General features: G+C 45.0%; 1 protein-coding gene and 1 non-coding gene across 2 annotated transcripts in view; both read right to left on the bottom strand.

Moving 5' to 3' along the window:
• Positions 1-1669: 1669 nt before the first annotated feature.
• GRAMD1C (GRAM domain containing 1C) overlaps positions 1670-22884 on the bottom strand; it is a 237016-nt gene continuing 215801 nt past the window's right edge. The window contains exons 16-18 of the mRNA XM_088450779.1: positions 8009-8119; positions 5928-6018; positions 1670-2300 (exon numbers count right to left, since the gene is read on the bottom strand). Coding sequence (XP_088306905.1) covers positions 2220-2300; positions 5928-6018; positions 8009-8119 — 283 coding nt within the window. The 3' untranslated portion in view covers positions 1670-2219. The remainder of the gene's footprint in view (positions 2301-5927; positions 6019-8008; positions 8120-22884) is intronic.
• On the bottom strand, positions 14557-14671 carry LOC148501257 (U5 spliceosomal RNA). The gene has a single exon (XR_015870069.1). It is a non-coding gene; the product is annotated as a U5 spliceosomal RNA (small nuclear RNA).

The raw sequence follows: 22884 nt of genomic DNA, 5'->3' as shown, positions 1-22884 counted from the left end.
CATTAAGAAGCTCAGGCACGGCTGCGTTCGCACATCCACTCCCCCGTTTTTAATGGCCAGCCCCCGTCACCACCCACAAATGGCTTCTCCTGTCACTCATTCAGCCGGGCTGTCTATGCACAGTGAGCGAATGTTTCCCGATCTTCGCGCACTGCGATGTGTACGCACAATGCGAACCATCGGCAGCTACGAGCGAACGCATCTTAGCGAGTGGGTCTGAATCAGGTCCCCAGTTCATTGTCCAATTACCAAGCCCTTGTGTTTATGATCCAGCAAAATATCAATAGGAAGGAATGGTGTTATGTTTGTTAAGTCTCCCTAATCAGGAGTCTATGCGTTCTGTCGAAGCCGGATGATTGGCTGAGACGACCAGATCTTAAGTCAATATCGGGCGACGCCATCTTGTGTTGCCCCTGACGATGCCATCTTGCGTTGTCAGCACGAAACCATTGAGTACGATGCTTTATTCGATTATTTGCGTTGTGCGTCTGCATTGCTACCGCATATTGTTGAAAGTTCTACCATACCCCATATGCATATTAAATAAAACAAAAATATATAAAAATATATAAGATGCACAGCGCACAATTGTGCTGTTTATCAAAGCACTCTACACATAAACGCACCACGCATATTAGCAACTTTACGCAATATTCTCACACTTACACATACCAACATTTATAAAAAGGTTCCTCCACATTAAAAGCTTAATATTATAGGTTATTTTAACGAATACTTATGTTGTGAAATGTAATGTATACGATATCTAAGGTACATAAGCTAGTAGACATATCATGTTTGGTACCATTCTAAATCACTGTTTATTTGCAGATTTCCGGTTCAACCCGCAAGGAAATCGCATCATGTGTTCGCAAGATATGAACTATATGAAATTAGTGGTTAGAATGTGAAGCTGTATGAAGTGTTTTTTACTAGTTTAAATTAGGGATGTGCAGGCTCGGATAGGTTCCAGTTTGCACGTTGAGTTCGGATTTTTCCCTCCAAAAAAACGGAACTCAGAAAGAGGCTAAACGTCATCTTACATGGACGAACATCATCATTCCTGGACTTTTGTCCAGGAATGATGATGTTCGTCCATGCAAGATGACGTTTAGCCTCTTTCTGAGTTCCGTTTTTTTGGAGGGAAAAATCCGAACTCAACGTGCAAACTCGAACCTATCCGAGCCTGCACATCCCTAGTTTAAACCAGTTCTTCAGTGGGAAAACCACAAAAAGCAACATCTGAGGATCTGGGACATACCCCTAGTGATGCTATATAAACTGTCCAATGACCTGCATCGTACCAGAATGTCCACGAGCAAGACCCAATGGAAACCTGCTAACTAGTTTCTTTGTTCTGGGAGGGTATATAGCTTGCGTACTGGTTATAGTATAAAGCCATTCTTCTTGGATGACCACAGGCTTCTGGACTGATGATTGTATGCTGGGACCAGTGCGCACGGGTATATATTGGGCTGTATATTATTTTCTGTATTTAATTGCCTTTGATCTGATTGTGCTAGACCTTTCTTTTTGAATGCAATAAAACTTTTTGTGCTTTGGAACCACAATTATTGTCTGGACAGCGATTATTTCTCTCTAGCAATTTAAGGGTATTCATAGTTCTCATATTATTACTGTGAAAAAAAAACCTGCAAGATACGCTACATTGTAAACAAAATAGGTGTCCTTTAATTTAATTTAAATAACACATAGTAAACAGTCAAAACAAAAAGCCATATATACATATTTCGGTCTGATTCTATATGACTAAAACAATAAAATTCCTGCATACAGACAACTTATTGTACCAACGTATCACCCTGAGATAACTCGGTAAACCCCTCCCTTCCCCCGTTTTCAAGTGAGGAGAACACGCCCGACCAATTAAAATTAAGGTATAGACTCGTCAAAGTCCGGCGTAAAACCTGAGCTGTTATGTGACGGGAATCTGAGGAATTTACAAAGATGGACTCAGTAAAAAAATATTTTACAATAACAAACAAGCCAAAAAAAAAAAACATGAAATCAGAAATAAGTTAGAGGATGAAAATGAAGAGACACAAATCGTCGCCATCGTCACGGCGACTGCGCTGTAAACTCCAGAACGTTCCTTGCTGTGGATTAGTAGAAGGTCCTCTATTCAGCTGACGCCACGTCTCTCTGCAGGTTAGGCTGTTGTGGTCTCTCCTCAGACAGACACCGGCCATTGCGCAGTGCTAACTCCCAGAAGCCCCTTCTCCCCTTGACTTGTTCATGAGATCGAAGCTCTTCTGGAGGATGAGGAGGGAGCTTTTCAGCTGCAAATAAAATACAGGATGGAAGAAACTTATTACGCTACAAAACATTAAATATCACAATTATTGATTCAGAAGCTGCTAAACCAAGTTGACACCATAAACAGGCCCTGATTGGCAGCAGTACATCGTGTTAAGGGTGTTTTCTGGATGGGGGGGGGGGGGCTGACTGGTCGCTGCCGTTCACGTACAACGACATGTGGCCCTCGCAGACATAAACCTCAGCAACATACAGTACACCTTGTGCCTCCAATTGTATATGAGCCCCCAAATATCAGAAAAAGCAGCATAAATGTTTTTTTCTTCTAAAAGAATGTAACAACGGCTTTTTCACACCCTTTTCACAGTATTTTAGTTTCATGTAAATTTACAGAAGGGCTTTTGTAGGCGATTTAGAAAGAATCTCCTCCATGCCCTAAAATTCACATCAGCTCCACATACCTCTGATGGGAAATGCGGTCAGCCCAGATTTAACAAACCTGAATGGTTAGATCTTTTCAGAACAAGCACTTCTATGCCAACGCCCGCAGCCCTGCTCTGTCCTTCCTGACGTCTCACAGGCAGAGCAGAGCCCAGAGCAGGCAGGGTCTAGGTAGCAGGTTAGTGTGTGTGTGATTGGATGGTGATGTCACAGAGTGAGAGCAGTGCAGTCACACAGTCTATGTAGCAGGTTAGTGTGTGATTGGATGGCGATGTCACAGAGTGAGCACAGTGCAGTCACACAGTCTATGTAGCAGGTTAGTGTGTGATTGGATGGCGATGTCACAGAGTGAGAGCAGTGCAGTCACACAGTCTATGTAGCAGGTTAGTGTGTGATTGGATGGTGATGTCACAGAGTGAGCACAGTGCAGTCACACAGTCTATGTAGCAGGTTAGTGTGTGATTGGATGGCGATGTCACAGAGTGAGAGCAGTGCAGTCACACAGTCTATGTAGCAGGTTAGTGTGTGATTGGATGGCGATGTCACAGAGTGAGCACAGTGCAGTCACACAGTCTATGTAGCAGGTTAGTGCGTGATTGGATGGTGATGTCACAGAGTGAGCACAGAGCAGTCACACAGTCTATGTAGCAGGTTAGTGCGTGATTGGATGGTGATGTCACAGAGTGAGCACAGTGCAGTCACACAGTCTATGTAGCAGGTTAGTGTGTGATTGGATGGCAATGTCACAGAGTGAGAGCAGTGCAGTCACACAGTCCATGTAGCAGGTTAGTGTGTGATTGGATGGTGATGTCACAGAGTGAGCACAGTGCAGTCACACAGTCCATGTAGCAGGTTAGTGTGTGATTGGATGGTGATGTCACAGAGTGAGCACAGTGCAGTCACACAGTCCATGTAGCAGGTTAGTGTGTGATTGGATGGTGATGTCACAGAGTGAGCACAGTGCAGTCATTTGTATGACCAGTACAGTATAGCTTAGCTCAGTGGTTCCCAAACTTTTTTGAATGGCGGCGCCCTAGAGTACCAGAATTGTTTTCACGGCACCCGTAAGCCAAAAGTAATTGACAAATTCAGAAATAAAATTAAGTAAACTTAAGTGAATTGTGCATCATCCTTAAGTTCAGTTATGTGGTGGGGGACAGGTTTACGCTTCTGTTTGACCACATATTTACATTACATTGACCAAAAATTATTTGATTTGGTACTGGACCACCAACCTGAGGCACCCCTGCAAGTGTCCCAAGGCACCCCAGGGTGCCATGGCGCACAGTTTGGGAATCACTGGCTTAGCTTGCTCTTTCAACTGTGTAATCACTTAGAGATGGTGGATTTCTGATTACATAATGCGATCGGTTGCTTCTACACAAAGAATGGCTGGCCCTCTGGAAAGCTTAATGACCACTTGTAAGGGATAATCATGTGAACCACATCGAACCAATACAGACAGTGTAAGTTCTTCAGACTGGTGGGCAGAGTGGGGGTCTCCAGAAAGTAGGGACATACAGAGCTTGGTGTGGGCATATCGGAAGGGTCACTATCCTAACACTGTCCAGGATAAATGTTCAAGACCATTAAACAATTGCCAGAACTTTCACTTCTTTGAAGACACTGGTTGCATGTGGCTTACCTCTCAGTCTGTTATTACCCAGTCTTTGTGCACCATAGCTTTAGCATTTTGTGGCATACTTAATGTACACTTTTTTGGTTCAGGGAGATCCACTGGTGTTAAGCTTTCATGAAGCCAAGGATAACCTAGGCAGGAGACTTCTCATCTGGTGCAGATCACTGCTGAGGGCACAGTATGAGAATGCTAGACCATACGCCGGGATGTGCGTTTCTAGGGAGCATAGTCCAGTCTTCATCTTACACTGGTGTTAAGCTCTCATGAAGCCATGGGTAACCTAGGTAGGAAACATCTGCACCAGATGAGAACACTGCTGAGGGCATGGCATGAGAATGCTAGGCCATACGCCGGGATGGTGCGTTTCTAGGGAGCATAGTCCAGTCTTCATCTTACACTGGTGTTAAGCTCTCATGAAGCCATGGGTAACCTAGGTAGGAAACATCTGCACCAGATGAGAACACTGCTGAGGGCATGGCATGAGAATGCTAGGCCATACGCCGGGATGGTGCGTTTCTAGGGAGCATAGTCCAGTCTCCATTCATCATCTTACACTGGTGTTAAGCTCTCATGAAGCCATGGGTAACCTAGGTAGGAAACATCTGCACCAGATGAGAACACTGCTGAGGGCATGGCATGCTAGGCCATACGCCGGGATGGTGCTTTTCTAGGGGGCATGGTGTGATCTCCATTCATCATCTTATTGAGATAGGCTAAATTGCAGAAGCTTCTTAAACCATCAGACTTTGAGAACCTGGCCCAGAGAAGGCATCAATCATTTTGGTTGGATGTTTGGGTAGAGTACTTTTGTTTTGTATTTCTATCCTCAAAATAGTTTGAGTTATTGTATGTATGCATTGAGGACACATGGGAGTATTTGTCTTCTCACTTCGGGGTCGATTCAACGGAGTCAGAGGATGACAAATTGCTGATGCAACTGAGTGGACGCACCGGCAACAGCACTTCACCTCACGCCGGGCTCGTGGATTTTTGTACACAGCCCTGCAAGATCGGAGCTATGGAAGTGTGGCATATAGCCGTACTTTCTTGCGGGGTGAGCTAACTGAACTGACCCCTTAAGGTGCATACACACGTAACGATGTTTTGAACGATTTGTCGTTAACAACGTTGTTATCGTCAAAAAAAAAATTGCTCAGTTTCTGAGTTATAACGATGAACGATAATCGTTCAAGAGCGCTCCCGTTTGTAGTGATCGTTCATTTCAGACTGTCCAACATGACGATTTTCATTAAGGGAAGGAACATTTTTCGTTCACTGTTGTAAAAATCGTTCATTATTACACTTCAAAAAATCGTTCACTTTTTCAAGGGAAATTCTGACAGAAAATCGTTGGTTACAATTTCGTTACGTGTGTATGCACCTTTAGAGCGGGATTCTCAAGGCCTGTTCTCTGGTCTGCTTTTGGGTAGAGTGAGAGCTGTAGCACCTACCAAATGTGACCTACAGCTGGTACTGTTCTAGAAAGGAAGGTTACACTTATTTACACGGGGCCAACATCTGCCACTCCCTTTTATTTAGATAGAATAATAGTGAGATTCCTGAGCGTCACCTGTTCTAGCGTAGTAATGGAGTCCCGCAGCACACCTTTCAATCGTGGTCCTGGGCCCTTATTACTCCGAGCCTCATTGCTAGAGTGAAACCTGGAGAATATAACAGCAATGAATGAGAAGCTCTAAGACTTTCTATTAGCACAGGCAAGAAAGATGATACATGGATAAATGGGAGAGCTCAGTATAGAAAGTGAAATACGGAGGGGAAATTACACACATGTAGATGTTGTTGACATTCAGTTGCCCTTACACAACAATAGGGAACATTTATCAATGTAGTTATCTGCAGACTTTATAGGAGAAATGGTGCCAAAATTACCGGGCAAAGGTCTTACAATTGGAAAGAACTGAGCAGTGATCAGGCTGTGACTAGGGATATGTACTGGCTGCATTGCTGAGTACAGTACAGGGTGAGACATACAATGGAGGATACAGAGCAGTGATCAGGCTGTGACTAGACATATGTGCTGGCTGCATTGCTGAGTACAGTACAGGGTGAGAGTCATACAATGTTGGGTAAGGAGCAGTGATCAGACTGTGACTATGGATATGTACTGGCTGCATTGCTAAGTACAGTACAGGGTGAGACATACAATGGAGGATACAGAGCAGTACTTAGACTGTGACTAGGGATATGTACTGACTGCATTGCTGATAACAGTACAGGGTGAGACATACAATGGAGGATACAGAGCAGTGATCAGGCTGTGACTAGGGATATTTACTGGCTGCATTGCTGAATACAGTACAGGGTGAGAGACATACAATGGAGGATACAGAGCAGTGATCAGGCTGTGACTAGACATATGTGCTGGCTGCATTGCTGAGTACAGTACAGGGTGAGACATACAATGGAGGATACAGAGCAGTGCTTAGACTGTGACTAGGGATATGTACTGACTGCATTGCTGATAACAGTACAGGGTGAGACATACAATGGAGGATACAGAGCAGTGATCAGGCTGTGACTAGGGATATGTACTGACTGCTTTTCTGAGTACAGTACAGGGTGAGTCATACAATGGAGGACACAGAGCAGTGATCAGGCTGTGACTAGACATATGTGCTGGCTGCATTGCTGAGTACTGTACAGGGTGAGAGTCATACAATGTTGGGTAAGGAGCAGTGATCAGACTGTGACTATGGATATGTACTGGCTGCATTGCTAAGTACAGTACAGGGTGAGACATACAATGGAGGATACAGAGCAGTGCTCAGACTGTGACTAGGGATATGTACTGGCTGCATTGCTGAGTACAGTACCGGGTGAGTCATACAATGGAGGATACAGAGCAGTGATCAGGCTGTGACTAGGGATATGTACTGGCTGCATTGCTGAGTACAGTACCGGGTGAGTCATACAATGGAGGATACAGAGCAGTGATCAGGCTGTGACTAGGGATATGTACTGGCTGCATTGCTGAGTACAGTACCGGGTGAGTTATACAATGGAGGATACAGAGCAGTGATCAGGCTGTGACTAGGGATATGTACTGTCTGCATTGCTGAGTACAGTACAGGGTGAGAGACATACAATGTTGGGTATGGAGCAGTGATCAGGCTGTGATTAGGGATATGTACTGGCTGCATTGCTGAGTACAGTACAGGATGAGTCATACAATGGAGGATACAGAGCAGTGATCAGGCTGTGACTAGGGATATGTACTGGCTGCATTGCTGAGTGCAGTAGCGGGTGAGACATACAATGTTGGGTACGGAGCAGTGATCAGGCTGTGATTAGGGATATGTACTGGCTGCATTGCTGAGTACAGTACAGGGTGAGACATACAATGGAGGATACAGAGCAGTGATCAGGCTGTGACTAGGGATATGTACTGACTACATTGCTGAGTGCAGTAGCGGGTGAGTCATACAATGGAGGGTACAGAGCAGTGATCAGGCTGTGACTAGGGATATGTACTGGCTGCATTGCTGAGTACAGTACAGGGTGAGACACTCTGCCAGTTGGATAAGAGATTTAATTTAGATTAGCAGTACATACTTACAGCCTATGTCAGTGGAAATTACATTTGATGACACCTAAGAAAAAATCAGCTGCGTATATAAGATTGTCCCTCACCTGGCAGGACTCTCTTCTGGACTGTGGATGTGGTAGAAGGACTGTGCGGCATGCTCAATCTTTGACAGCTTGACAAACAGAGTTATGTTCATTAGGACGAGCAGGATCAGCCTGATGGGTACAACAAACGACCAATAGGATAAAACATCAGTCACAACACAAAGTTTTAATACATCCCTATATAATGTATATATACAAAGGTGGGCCGATTGATTGTTTTACCATCTCTAGCAGATTATATACGCACACACAAATACTGTACTACCCATTATATATACTATATACACATTGTACACATATACCTGGTGCTGACCAGGAACAGGAGAACACAATGCAGGAGTCCTCATGTCTGCCTGTATAACAGGCATCACCATTTTGTATTGGTCTGTATCCAGCACATACAGGTGTATATACGGATATAGCTATAAATAGATACAGGTATTTATAGGTAGCGCTGTCCTAGGTCACTATAGATGATCACTCTCCTTATTGGACAGTATCCAGCACATACAGGTGTATATATGGATATAGCTATAAATAGATACAACAACACATGATGTCACACAGTAAGGCCCCTTGCAACACATGATGTCACACAGTAAGGCCCCTTACACCACATTCTGCCACAGTAAGGCCCCTTACACATGATGTCACACAGTAATGCCCCTTACACATTCTGCCACAGTAATGCCCCTTACACATTATGTCACAGTAAGGCCCCTTACACATTGTGCCACAGTAATGCTCCTTACACATTATGCCACAGTAATGCTCCTTACACATTATGCCACAGTAATGCTCCTTACACATTATGCCACAGTAATGCTCCTTACACATTATGTCACAGTAAGGCCCCTTACACCACATTCTGCCACAGTAATGTCCCTTACACCACATTCTGCCACAGTAATGCCCCTTACACCACATTCTGCCACAATAAGGCCCCTTACACCACATTCTGCCACAGTAAGACCCCTTACACATTATGTCACAGTAATGCCCCTTACACATTATGTCGCAGTAAGGCCTTTATTACATTAAGCCACAGTAAGGCCCCATCTCCTCTTACCTGCCAGGGCCGTGCGGTGGGTGAGCTCGGGGGGTGGCGCGGGACGGGGCTGCCACACGCTGGGGAACTGTCAGTAATGCAGTCATTGTAAAGTGGCGCCACTCACGAACCAATTGGAGATCATGGACCGGCAGCCTCTGCTGATTGGCTGCCGGTCCGCGAGCACCGATTGGCTTGCGACTGGCACCACATTAGACTGACTGTGTGTCTGTGCCTCTCAAGGCCGGGATGCGGCTCCAAACCCACAAGAGCAGCAACCTGGCCTCCCGGCAGCCTCTCCCCTGCACACCCTCAAGTCCGGCATCCAGGTTACGTGCCCCCTTAGCCCCCTAGTTGCGGCCCTGCATACAGATGTATGTATTGTATATATAGATATAGGTAGCGCTGTCCTAGGTCACTATATTAAAAAAAAAAAAAAAACAATAAATCCAGCCTTTACTTAAAAGAAATGCAACCTAATTTAATCACAATAAATGATTTATACAGGATAGGATACATTGCTTCAGTACAATATTCCTATTATGCACATAAAATGTTCCTATAAAACAAACTGAAAAATATAGAGCTATGGTAGACTTCCCGTGATAACTCTTTCTTCCATAGGGATACCATGGGGGGATATTATGGTTGGAAGACCAGGCATCAAAACAGTTAAAGCTTTGGCTCCCAGAATGCCCTGGGTCCTCCTCCATATATATCCCACCCTTAGCCATAGGACTTCAGTTTAGTTAACAAGCCTAAGGCAGGAGAAGGAGAGAGGAGAAGGAAGAACAATCGTACACCAGAAACACTCTTAGAGAAGATGAGGGAATCTGTGACCGAAATAAAATCACCCAGTGAAGCCAGGTGCGTCAGGGTGGGTGCCCTGTGGACCCTATGGACCTTGAAGAAAAGGAGTTATCTAGGCAAGTTTACCATAACTCTATATTTCTTCTTTGAGGTACATATGGATCCACAGGGATACCATGGGGATATCTTAAGCAGTTCCACTAGGGTGGGGGAAGCTCCTGAGCAGAAAGGAGAACTCGTCGTCCAAAGGAAACATCCTGGGAGGCAAAAGTATCAAAGGTATAAAACGTGTGGACAGAAGACCATGTGGAAGCCTTGCATAATTTTTCAGCAGAGGCACCACGATTGAATGCCCACGATGGCCCTACAGACCAAGTAGAATATACTGTCACTGTGCTCCGGACAGGAAGATCAGCCTGCGTATAGACCTGAGAGATAGTCACTTGGAGCCATCTCGCCAGAGTAAGCTTATTAGCTGGCCATCCTCAATTGTGAAAACCATATAATACAAAAAGAGAATCTAATTTTCTAACAGAGTTTGTACGCTCCACATATATACGGAGAGCATGAACTACATCCAGGGAGGCTTCACCTACAGAAAAGTCTGAAGCCTGAAAAGCTGGAACAATTTCTTCATTATCATGAAAGCGGGACACTACCTTAGGAAGGTAACCCTCCCTTGTACGAAGATCAGCTTTATCCTGGTGAAAAATCAAAAATGGGGAGCGACAAGAGAACGCTGCCAAATCTGAGACTCTGCAAGCTGAAGAGATAGCAAGAAGAAAAAACAGGATTTTGGTACTTACCGATAAATCCCTTTCTCCGATTCCACAGGGGACACTGGAGTTCAAGACAGTGGGGTATAGACGGTGGTAGAGCAGAGCCTGGCACTTTAAATAATTCTGAAGTGTGACTGGCTCCTCCCCCTCTATGCCCCATCAGCCCCAGTTTAAGAACTGAGCCCGAGAGGAGACGGTAGACAATAGGAAAATGAGGAGAAGGAGAAGACCACAGAACGGAACAATACCGACTGAAGAAGAACAGAGGAACCCTCTGCAGGGAACACATGCAGTCACACAACTAGATAAGGACCCAACAAAACGGCAGGAACGCAGCGCTGGGCGGGCGTCCAGTGTCCCCTGTGGAATCGGAGAAAGGGATTTATCGGTAAGTACCAAAATCCTGTTTTCTCCTTCATCCACTAGGGGACACTGGAGTTCAAGACAGTGGGGACGTCCCAAAGCCAACCTCCCGGGTGGGAAGCGCGGAGTACTTGCCGACCTCCCGGCCAACCGAAACAGGGACAGCCCAAGACTGGAGGCATGTCGTAGAGCCAGGAGACAATCAGAGCTCCTTGCTGAACAGTCACAGACATTCCACAACTTACAGCGTAAATTCAATGGAATACGGCTAGAGAGAGTACCCGCAGATGAAAAGCATCAGAACACCGTAAGCTCAGCCAAAAACAGACCAAGCAAGACCGTTGGGAGCAGAAAACCCCAACTAGAATCCATAGAATGGCAGTAACATGAGAACAAAACTCGAGAAAACCGTATTAGCGACAACTACAGGAAGCTGCAACAGTCTCAGACAGCAGAATCCCAGCACTGCGGGACATCATATAGATAAAAGTATAATGAGACCAATATACAGAGACAGAGCTGGACCTGTCCACAGACTCCTAACAAAGCAAACAAGGAGGCAAGAATCACGACCTAACAGTCGCCCTGAACCATTCTCGAGGTCCAACTACTAAAGGGTTGGTAACCAGTGGAAGGTTTAAACCATAGAAGTTGTCAACGAGTGGAGATCCCACTGGCATGAGGCAGAGGCGGATACGAGAGGATTGAGACTACAGTTCCTTCCAGTGGGTCAGACGGCAGTACCACCCATCCTGTCAAACAGCAGACAACTTCCTTCATGATGGTAGAGTGTAATCAGTACCAACAACTGGCCTGAACATAGTATGAAAACACCCAGGATACCCTTAGCAGAAAAAGAGCACGGATGCCACCTCCACCCAGGGAGAGCTACCAATATAGGGAAGTATCCCATCCGCAAGGCTAAAGCACTAGGACAACTATGAAGGTACCATTCAGGTACCTGTCAGTGTGCTGAATTATCAACAGATACTGAACAGGAAACAAACCAGGCCCCCTGTATGGAACATAGAGACTGTCACACTTTATAGTAAAGATGTGCATTAGCCCATAGATGTACTTCAGTCCATAACCCCAACAGATTCCAGTAGAATAGGGTCACAAATCTCAATGTTGCAATTATGCACCCACACACCAGGAAAGCTCTAAAGTGTACAGCCAACTGATTTAAAAGAGCGGAAGGCTGCTAGGACAGCAACTAGGGTGCATAAGAGAGAACAACAGCTATGTCAGGATGCATGAAAAAGAATGCATCTGCCGAGGCATTAGTGGGGTAAGCCCGCTTACCTGTGAGCGACCAGAAGCCCTCTGGACGCTATGTAGGATGTCACTGACCTTATTCATCTCACAGCAAACCACCACGTCAGGTACAGAGAGTAGCCTCAGTGGCAAAGATCAATGCTCTACAGCACGGACTTCAGTCTGGAGATGCTGCAGAAGAAAATACTGTAGAAACTAGCAAATTGTTAATGGAGACAAGAAGGTCGTACAACAGGACGCTATACCTGAGCCTGTTCCATTAGGGATATGTATCCATATAGAGATTACACATACCCCAAAAACGGTCTGCTAGTGTACCCTTACATTAACACTTATAATGGTGAAGTGTGTATTACGCCCACAATCTGATACAACCCAGGCCAGACCCTGCCTATATCGACGGGTGGCCCTAGGCCTCATGTAAATTAACTAAATAAGCCATGAGGATGGAATAGATCCTGGATTCTCTATGTACTGATAGGAAATGTACCCAAGTGACCTACAGATACCTATTGTAGTGAGATATGCGACAAGACAATAATATAAGGTACCAGAATCGATACCGAGAAAGGTACCTGTACATAGACATAGAATGCGTTAATTATCCCAAGTAAAGAAGAGATATATCCGTAGTGATAACGCCAGTCAGGGGCAAAAACAGATTTCTCCAATTATTAGGAAAATTCATACAAGGAACGGGAATATATCAGTATATATACACATTCACACATATAAACATAGCTGCATGAAAAGGCAAACTCTCTGAAAGGAAGAGTTAGTACCGACATAGTAAGTCACTTGTCAAACTCCTGCACCAGGAGATCCGCACGCTACATTACATATATATATACACATATACACACATACACATATCCCGCACCAGGAGATCAGCATGCTATATCTATATATACACACATTGCATTCCTAGTGTCTTACAAGTTTGTTACTAAGTGCGCCCTAGAGTGTAGTTGTAATTAATAGGTCCCCTGAAGTGGACACTGTAGATATAGACTGATGGAAACAGGACTATAACCCGAGGCGGGTGTAAGTACATATCCTTATATACATGTGTGGACATACAGGAAGGCCCCTGGACATGTATAGAGTCCATACTAAAAGCAATGCCGTAGGAGTCTCTGACTATCCTATGTAAGCTGCAGAACATGTCTCTAATCTATAGAGCCACCATATAATATGTATGGATATAAGGGACAGCTTCTGGTAAACCCTGGCAGCTTTCCAGACGTGGAATAAGATGTATCTTAATGAATGTGGAAGTATAGGAATACCTACACATATCCATAATTATATACATAATATACACACACCACCCAATCCCTAGGGAGAGATGGTGTAAAGCGGAGTTATAGAACAAACTACCAGATCAGGAGAGTCCAGCCTCCCATCGCAGCATCCTCTTTAAATATACTAGGTATCAGACATAAAACTGATAAGAACATATCCTACCCCTGCTTTAATGGTAAGGATAAGAAGCAATATATATATATATATATATATATATATATATATATATTAATATTAGGGATGTGCAGGCTCGGATAGGTTCGAGTTTGCACGTGGAGTTCGGATTTTTCCCTCCAAAAAAACGGAACTCAGAACGAGGCAAAACGTCATCTTACATGGACGAACATCATCATTCCTGGTCTTTTGTCCAGGAATGATGATGTTCGTCCATGTAAGATGACGTTTTGCCTCGTTCTGAGTTCCGTTTTTTTGGAGGGAAAAATCCGAACTCCACGTGCAAACTCGAACCTATCCGAGCCTGCACATCCCTAATTAATATATACATATACACACACACATACATCTGTATATACACACACATATATATATACTTAACACATACATAAATCCCTACATGCCTACGCGTACCTACATACAAGATTAGTAGGTGGCGATATAATTTGAAAAATATAACACGGGCAATAGTTAGAAGGAACTGAGCCCCAGGTCTAAACGCAGGGTTAGTACAAAATACAAGTATATACATACATGTGGCTTACCTCCACACAGGGAGACTACTCATGTGCCGCGCGTGGACGTCATTCTGCTACGGTGTTGGGGCAGGAAATGTTAGCAACGTACTATCCCAGACTGATTGCGATCCTGGGACTCTTCCGTTACCGGTGTACTCGCTTTATCAGGTGTGCCCTTCTGGCTCCAGATGATGGAAATCAAAAGATGACCTCAGTGATGTGAGACAGCAATGCCAACCACTACAACGGCCATACGTTACTTCTTGTGTGTGCAGCCCAGCAGCTGCCGGGCATCAAAAAATTACATGAAACTCATGATTGTTCCTCTCCACGGAAATCTTAAGTAAAAGGCGAAAGATTTATTCGATCTGAAGAGAAACCACAGTATAAGGGAATAAATAAGATATAAATCCCTATAGATGCACAGATGCATACCTTCTAAGGTAAGCACCGAAGGCTGTTGAGATTTAACATATGTGCAGCCACATATGTGCATGAGAAGAGTACGGCTCATTCTTAAGGCGAGCCAATGTGAGGCATAAGCCTGGGGATGGGACGCACCCTTGTGCTAACCTTGGGTTAAAGATATGCAATAACCATCATTTCTGGCAGCAGCCAGAACAGTGGCCCCAACTATTTAGGCAGAGTGATCTCTGGCAGCTATAGATGCAAGAAACACACTGCATTATTCTGTTACACATCAAGCATATTTGCCCCAGATGTTCAATGTAATAAGCCTGTCGCACCTGGAATACCCAGGCGGTCTCCCATCCAAGTACTAACCAGGCCTGGCGCTGCTTAGCGTCCAAGATCAGACGAGATCGGGCGTGTGGCCGTAGGCGCTGATAGATTTGTGGTGGGCAAAGTGGCATGGACACAACCTCTATATTAGGCTGTGGCATGTTCCTCCCCGTGCTTCAGGGTGCCTGGGACCCGGACACTCACTCTATAATAGTGGCGGCGGGTCCTTTTTTTTTTTTTTTTTTTTATTATATAATATTAAACCAGTACACTGCCCAGTTCCGTAGGGGAACTACTTGCAATATAACCGAGATGAGGCAGAGCCAGATCTCTATAAGGACTGCAGGTTAAAGTACAAACTCCACAGTTGTGCCGTTAAACCTAATAAGACCAGGTGCTGTAGGCTTAAGGAAAGAAAAAAACGGTAGAGGCCATATGCAAGCACAGGGAGAACATACAAACTCCAAACAACTAGGGCGTACTGGGAATAAAACCCACAACCCTGTTAAGGGTTGCACCCCCCACACAACTCCAGAGTGAGGATGCAGGTGATGCTGGCAATAAGCCCCGGCTCCTTTTAAGGCAGGTGCATATGCTAATAATACTCCTGGAGTATGGCGGCATCTGTGCAAGCCAGCATGAAGTAGACTCTGCCCCTACTATAATAAGCGGGCGGGGCGCAAACAATGTATAGCAGGCATAAAGCGAGTGGTGGAGCGGGAATGAAATAGACAGCGCCGGTGCAATCTTCATACAAGCACCGGCGCCGCAACCCGCAGCCGAGAGCGCTGTGAATAACAGCCTCGCTCCCTGGCGGCTGTGTGCAGAAGCCAGCGCTCCTACAAGCACCAGCGCGGCAGGGAACAGCCGCGCTGAGTAGCTCCCTAAGCCCCGCCAATTGGTGCTATGTAGACTCCCTTATGGGAGTAGCGGGGCGCGGCAGGCTCCCTCCTCGTGGGGATAGAGCAGAGGGAAGATTCGGCTCTCGTGAGAGCAGCAAACAGAGCGCTGTCAGGCTCTATAAAGTAAGACAGCGCTCATCGTGCAGGGATCAGGCATGCTGCTAGGCAGCAACATTACAGACTGTCTGAACAGTCTCCCTGTACTGGTATCCGCGCTCTATGCGCGGTAGCTCCGCCCCTTGTAATAACGCTAGCGGCGTTACAGGATTCCAGGAGGGGATATACTACAGTATATGCCACATGAGCCTGGGAGGGGGCGGAGGGGCCGCAGATTAAACTCCGTTTCCCATAAGGGGAACAGAGCTATACTTACCACTGCTGGCATCAGGGCTGCGGCTAGGCATTCGGAAGCACGGACACAGCCTCTATATTAAGCTGTGGCGTGTCCTCCCTGAGCTACTGCCAGGGTGCCTGGGACTCCGACACGCACTCTTTTTTTTAGTGGTGGCGGGTCACCTGATGCCTCCATGTAGCAGGCTGACAGACGCAGTACTCTGTCAGCCTGTCCTCAATGCTTTGTGAAAGCTAGAAATTAAAATAAAGGAAAATAAAAGAAAAAATACTAAGAGTGGGCTGGAGCTCAGCCCTATGTGACCGGCTCTCTCGGGCACATTCTAAAAACTGGGGCTGATGGGGCATAGAGGGGGAGGAGCCAGTCACACTTCAGAATTATTTAAAGTGCCAGGCTCTGCTCTACCACCGTCTATACCCCACTGTCTTGAACTCCAGTGTCCCCTAGTGGATGAAGGAGAAAAAAAAAAAAAAAAGTGTCTTTGCTGTCAACCACTTCAAATTTACAGAGTTTAAAAAGGTTCAAATGGGGAAGCTTGTAACCCCTTAAGAACAAAAAGACAAATCCCACGGTGCTACCGCTGGAACAAAGGTAGGCTGAACTCGCAGAACTCCTGTGAAAAAGTATCCAACATCTGGTAAGATGTTAGATATTGCGTTAGCAGATCCTGCCATAGAGGAAGAGGATAAGGACTGTCTATGGACAGATTCTGTATGTCGGTGAACGAATGACGTCTGGGCCAAGCCGAAGCCACCAGTATTACCGTTCCGCCTTCCGGTTTGCATTTTCTGAGAACTCTTGGGAGTAGAGAAATCGGAGGCACTAGATACGCTGGCTTGAAGTCCCATCTCACTGCCAGTGCATCCACGAATGCTGCCGAGGGGTTTCTGGATCTGGCCCCGTACTTGAGGACCTTGTGGTTGTGGCATGATGCCATGAGATCTATCTTCGGCAGACCCCATTTGTTTACCAGGAGATGAAACACTCCCGGATGAAGAGACCACTCACCGGCATGTATGTGCTGGCGACTTAAAAAGTCTGCTTCTCAATTTAGCACTCCTGGTATCAATATTGCCGAGATGGCCGGGAGATGACGTTCTGCCTAAATCAGAACCATGTCTGCATAACTTCTTGTGCCTCCCTGATGAATGTGGTTGGCCACTGTAGTCACATTTCCCACCTAATGCACTCTCCCTGTGAGAGAGTGTAAAAAGACACTAGTCTTTTTGGAATCTGGAACAGTCTACCTGGAGTGTTCCCTGCTTCCCCCATAAGCTCAGTGAGCTGTTCAGATTGAGGGAATCCATGTAACATCTGCAGATGGGTAGATGCTAAAAAACAGATTCTGAACTGAGTGTACATAACCCTCCATCCCAAAAGGATGTATGGGAAGAGGAAAGATAGCAGGCTGTATTCACTGTGGGTAATCCAAAGTGTGAGGCAGTGTGGGGGCTGATAAGCGGTCCTCTAACTGCGTCATAACCTGAGACCAGGAGGACATTCAAGGTGACCCCTGAACAGGTGCTGGCGAGGTGGACTGTTGTGCTGTATAACAATCAAACCACAGTCCATCCTGTATGAAATCCTGAGAGGCCAACTGCACAGGATTTACAGCAAACCAGCACAGGGACAACAGTCTCATGTCTACCCCTTGTCCTGAGGTATGGGAAATACTTGCAAGCAACCTACAACTAGTGTAGGGCATACTTGCCTACCTTTTGCTTCTCCTCCCCGGGAGATGCCTGAGGAGGAGAAGCAGGTGGGTTGCAACCGTGGTGGGGCCTGACAATTTCGCCTAATTAAGCCCCGCCCCCTTACAGTGATTGGCATAAATTAAAATAGAGGTGGGGCTAAATGATGCGATTCATGGATAATCGCGTAAATAAGCCCCACCACCTACACGGGGACCTGCGATCGTTGCGGAAATTTTCCCCATTCTGCCCAGTTCATTAGGAAGTGGGCAGAATGCGGGAGAAGTACTTAACCCCCCGCACCCCCGGAAGGGTATCTGAAAAATCGGGAGCCTCCCGCAAAACCGGGAGGGTAGGTATGTATGGTGTAGGGTTAACAATGCAATGTGAACCTTTTCACAGATAAAAATAAAATGTGAAGTACTCTCTAACCCCTATACACCAGGTAGTTGTAGGTTAGGAAACCCCCCCCACTTTTTTTTTTTTTTTTTTTTAGCAGAGTTACCATAAGTCACATAAAATGCATATAATATAATGCAAAAGGGTATTAAAATCAACTACATAAACACTCAAATTTGGTAGGCTCTACATGCATATAAATATATTTGCAAATGGACATTAAATCGCAATCACACTGGTAGGATATAAGTGCAATGCATACAAATATACTTACAAGTCGGCACTGAATCAACTTCTAAAAAACACAAAAGTTGGTAGGAGTCCAGTGCTATATACTGTAACTCGGCCCTAGGAGAAAGGTATACTCAGAGAGAGCCCAAATCTCCCCTCAGCAGACATTTCCATGATCAATTGCAGCTGAGCGTCTCCAAATAATTAGGAGATCGGGGATGGCAGCTCAGTCTTCACAAGTAAATGTGAAGTACAATTTAACCCCTACACATCCTGGTAGATGAGGGTCAGATGGAGTAATAGCAGTGATAGTTATAACTGACAGTCATAAATAAAACCTGGCTGAACCCCCGTTTCTCTTCACACTTAGCATATATACGTATAAAGGTAACAATGCAATGTGACCACCTTCAAATATATATTCATGAATGTGAAGTACTCAGAAAAAAATTCCCACCCCAAGAGGATGAAGAGAAAACAATGATTGTTCTAATTAACAGACAGAAATTAAAGACAGTGTCAATACAGCACCTAGCAAACAGTCACATACAATGCATTTGTAATATAATTACAATCAGCTCTAAATCAACTACAGCAATGCAAAGGAATGGTAGGACATAGAACACCGTATACCTTAACCAAGGGAGGTATACAGGGAGACTGACCCAGACCCTCCTGAGACCAACAGCTACAGGGCGCACTGAGCATGGATCGTGAGCGTCTCATACATGTGGAGGGTAGGCGGAGCAACCCAGATGCGCAAAACCCTTCGCAGGGACTGCGTCTGGGTTGGGAGAGGGGCTGCTAGGGGAGCACCTACCTCCACTAGGCTGCATTAATCAACCTTATGGCGGCAGATAAGTCTGCTGCCGATCCCTGACGTCAGACGATAGACACCAGAAGAAAGGACTGCCGCACGCTATTCCCCGTAAGCAAAGAATCGCTTTACCGGACCCCTCCGAGCATCCGGTGCAGTTCAGGTCGCAGAATTGTTGCTAGCTAAGCTCAGCCACGACCCACCGAAATCACCAGCACAATTACTGATGTTGCAGCCCGGCGGAGGTAGATGGAGTCGCACTACGTGCGTCTTAATACAGACGCTTGGTACTACCAACTCAAAAAACTTTAAAATAAATAAAAGGACTGCCTGATCAGTTCCTGGTTACAAATCCTGCAGCACCAAACAACAAACTGAAGTCCTAATGGCTAGGGGCAGGGTATATATGGAGGAGGACCCAGGGCATTCTGGGAGCCAAAGCTTTAACTGTTTGGTGGTGCCTGGTCCTCCAACCATAATATCCGCGTGTGTGTGTGTGTGTGTGTGTGTGTGTGTGTGTGTACATATGTATATACATACATACATACATACATTCCTCCCGCTGCGTTGCCCAACTTGGAGAACAGCCATGGACACTATAATGCCTAGCAAGATCAATTGTGCCAGTGATACTGCCCAGCTAGGCCAAATATTATTGCCTGTAACAAGATGCCAAGCAGTATACATGTATAGTAGTAATAATGCCCATCAACAGCAGTGATGCTCAGTAATTACTGTATGCCCATCAGCAATGCTCAGTAATTATTGTATGCCCATCAGCAATGCTCAGTAATTACTGTATGCCCATCAGCAATGCTCAGTAATTATTGTATGCCATTCAGCAATGCTCAGTAATTACTGTATGCCCATCGTCAGCAGTAATGCTCAGTAATTACTGTATGCCCATCATCAGCAGTAATGCTCAGTAATAATAGCCATCGTCAGCAGTAATGCTCAGTAATAATAGCCATCGTCAGCAGTAATGCTCAGTAATAATAGCCATCATCAGCAGTAATGCTCAGTAATAATAGCCATCAGCAGCAGTAATGCTCAGTAATAATAGCCATCGTCAGCAGTAATGCTCAGTAATAATAGCCATCGTCAGCAGTAATGCTCAGTAATAATAGCCATCGTCAGCAGTAATGCTCAGTAATAATAGCCATCATCAGCAGTAATGCTCAGTAATAATAGCCATCGTCAGCAGTAATGCTCAGTAATAATAGCCATCGTCAGCAGTAATGCTCAGTAATAATAGCCATCAGCAGCAGTAATGCTCAGTAATAAAGCCCATCGGTAGCAGTAATGCTCAGTAATAATAGCCATCGTCAGCAGTAATGCTCAGTAATAATAGCCATCGTCAGCAGTAATGCTCAGTAATAATAGCCATCGTCAGCAGTAATGCTCAGTAATAATAGCCATCAGCAGCAGTAATGCTCAGTAATAATAGCCATCAGCAGCAGTAATGCTCAGTAATAATAGCCATCAGCAGCAGTAATGCTCAGTAATAATAGCCATCGTCAGCAGTAATGCTCAGTAAGAATGCCCATCGTCAGCAGTAATGCTCAGTAATAATAGACATCGTCAGCAGTAATGCTCAGTAATAATAGCCATCGTCAGCAGTAATGCTCAGTAATAATAGCCATCGTCAGCAGTAATGCTCAGTAATAATAGCCATCGTCAGCAGTAATGCTCAGTAATAATAGCCATCGTCAGCAGTAATGCTCAGTAAGAATGCCCATCGTCAGCAGTAATGCTCAGTAAGAATGCCCATCGTCAGCAGTAATGCTCAGTAAGAATGCCCATCGTCAGCAGTAATGCTCAGTAATAATGCCCATCGGTAGTAGTAATGCTCAGTAATAATAACCATCGTCAGCAGTAATGCTCAGTAAGAATGCCCATCGTCAGCAGTAATGCTCAGTAAGAATGCCCATCGTCAGCAGTAATGCTCAGTAATAATGCCCATCGGTAGTAGTAATGCTCAGTAATAATAACCATCGTCAGCAGTAATGCTCAGTAATAATAACCATCGTCAGCAGTAATGCTCAGTAATAATAGCCATCGTCAGCAGTAATGCTCAGAAATAATAGCCATCGTCAGCAGTAATGCTCAGTAATAATAGCCATCGTCAGCAGTAATGCTCAGTAATAATGCCCATCGTCAGCAGTAATGCTCAGTAATAATAGCCATCGTCAGCAGTAATGCTCAGTAATAATAGCCATCGTCAGAAGTAATGCTCAGTAATAATAGCCATCATCAGCAGTAATGCTCAGTAATAATAGCCATCATCAGCAGTAATGCTCAGTAATAATAGCCATCATCAGCAGTAATGCTCAGTAATAATGCCCATCGTCAGCAGTATTGCTCAGTAATAATAGCCATCGTCAGAAGTAATGCTCAGTAATAATGCCCATCGGTAGCAGTAATGCTCAGTAATAATAGCCATCGTCAGCAGTAATGCTCAGTAATAATAGCCATCATCAGCAGTAATGCTCAGTAATAATGCCCATCGTCAGCAGTAATGCTCAGTAATAATAGCCATCGTCAGCAGTAATGCTCAGTAAGAATGCCCATCGTCAGCAGTAATGCTCAGTAAGAATGCCCATCGTCAGCAGTAATGCTCAGTAAGAATGCCCATCGTCAGCAGTAATGCTCAGTAATAATGCCCATCGTCAGCAGTAATGCTCAGTAATAATGCCCATCGGTAGTAGTAATGCTCAGTAATAATAACCATCGTCAGCAGTAATGCTCAGTAATAATAACCATCGTCAGCAGTAATGCTCAGTAATAATAGCCATCAGCAGCAGTAATGCTCAGTAATAATAGCCATCAGCAGCAGTAATGCTCAGTAATAATAGCCATCGTCAGCAGTAATGCTCAGAAATAATAGCCATCGTCAGCAGTAATGTTCAGTAATAATGCCCATCGTCAGCAGTAATGCTCAGTAATAATAGCCATCATCAGCAGTAATGCTCAGTAATAATAGCCATCAGCAGTAATGCTCAGTAATAATGCCCATCGTCAGCAGTAATGCTCAGTAATAATAGCCATCATCAGCAGTAATGCTCAGTAATAATAGCCATCAGCAGCAGTAATGCTCAGTAATAATAGCCATCAGCAGCAGTAATGCTCAGTAATAATAGCCATCGTCAGCAGTAATGCTCAGTAATAATAGCCATCGTCAGCAGTAATGCTCAGTAATAATAGCCATCATCAGCAGTAATGCTCAGTAATAATAGCCATCGTCAGCAGTAATGCTCAGTAATAATAGCCATCGTCAGCAGTAATGCTCAGTAATAATAGCCATCAGCAGCAGTAATGCTCAGTAATAAAGCCCATCGGTAGCAGTAATGCTCAGTAATAATAGCCATCGTCAGCAGTAATGCTCAGTAATAATAGCCATCGTCAGCAGTAATGCTCAGTAATAATAGCCATCGTCAGCAGTAATGCTCAGTAATAATAGCCATCAGC

The sequence above is a fragment of the Taudactylus pleione genome, unplaced genomic scaffold (assembly GCF_031769625.1).
Source record: "Taudactylus pleione unplaced genomic scaffold, aTauple2 ptg000523l, whole genome shotgun sequence".
NCBI lineage: Eukaryota > Metazoa > Chordata > Amphibia > Anura > Myobatrachidae > Taudactylus > Taudactylus pleione.
This window is presented reverse-complemented; position numbering and strand designations above follow the sequence as displayed.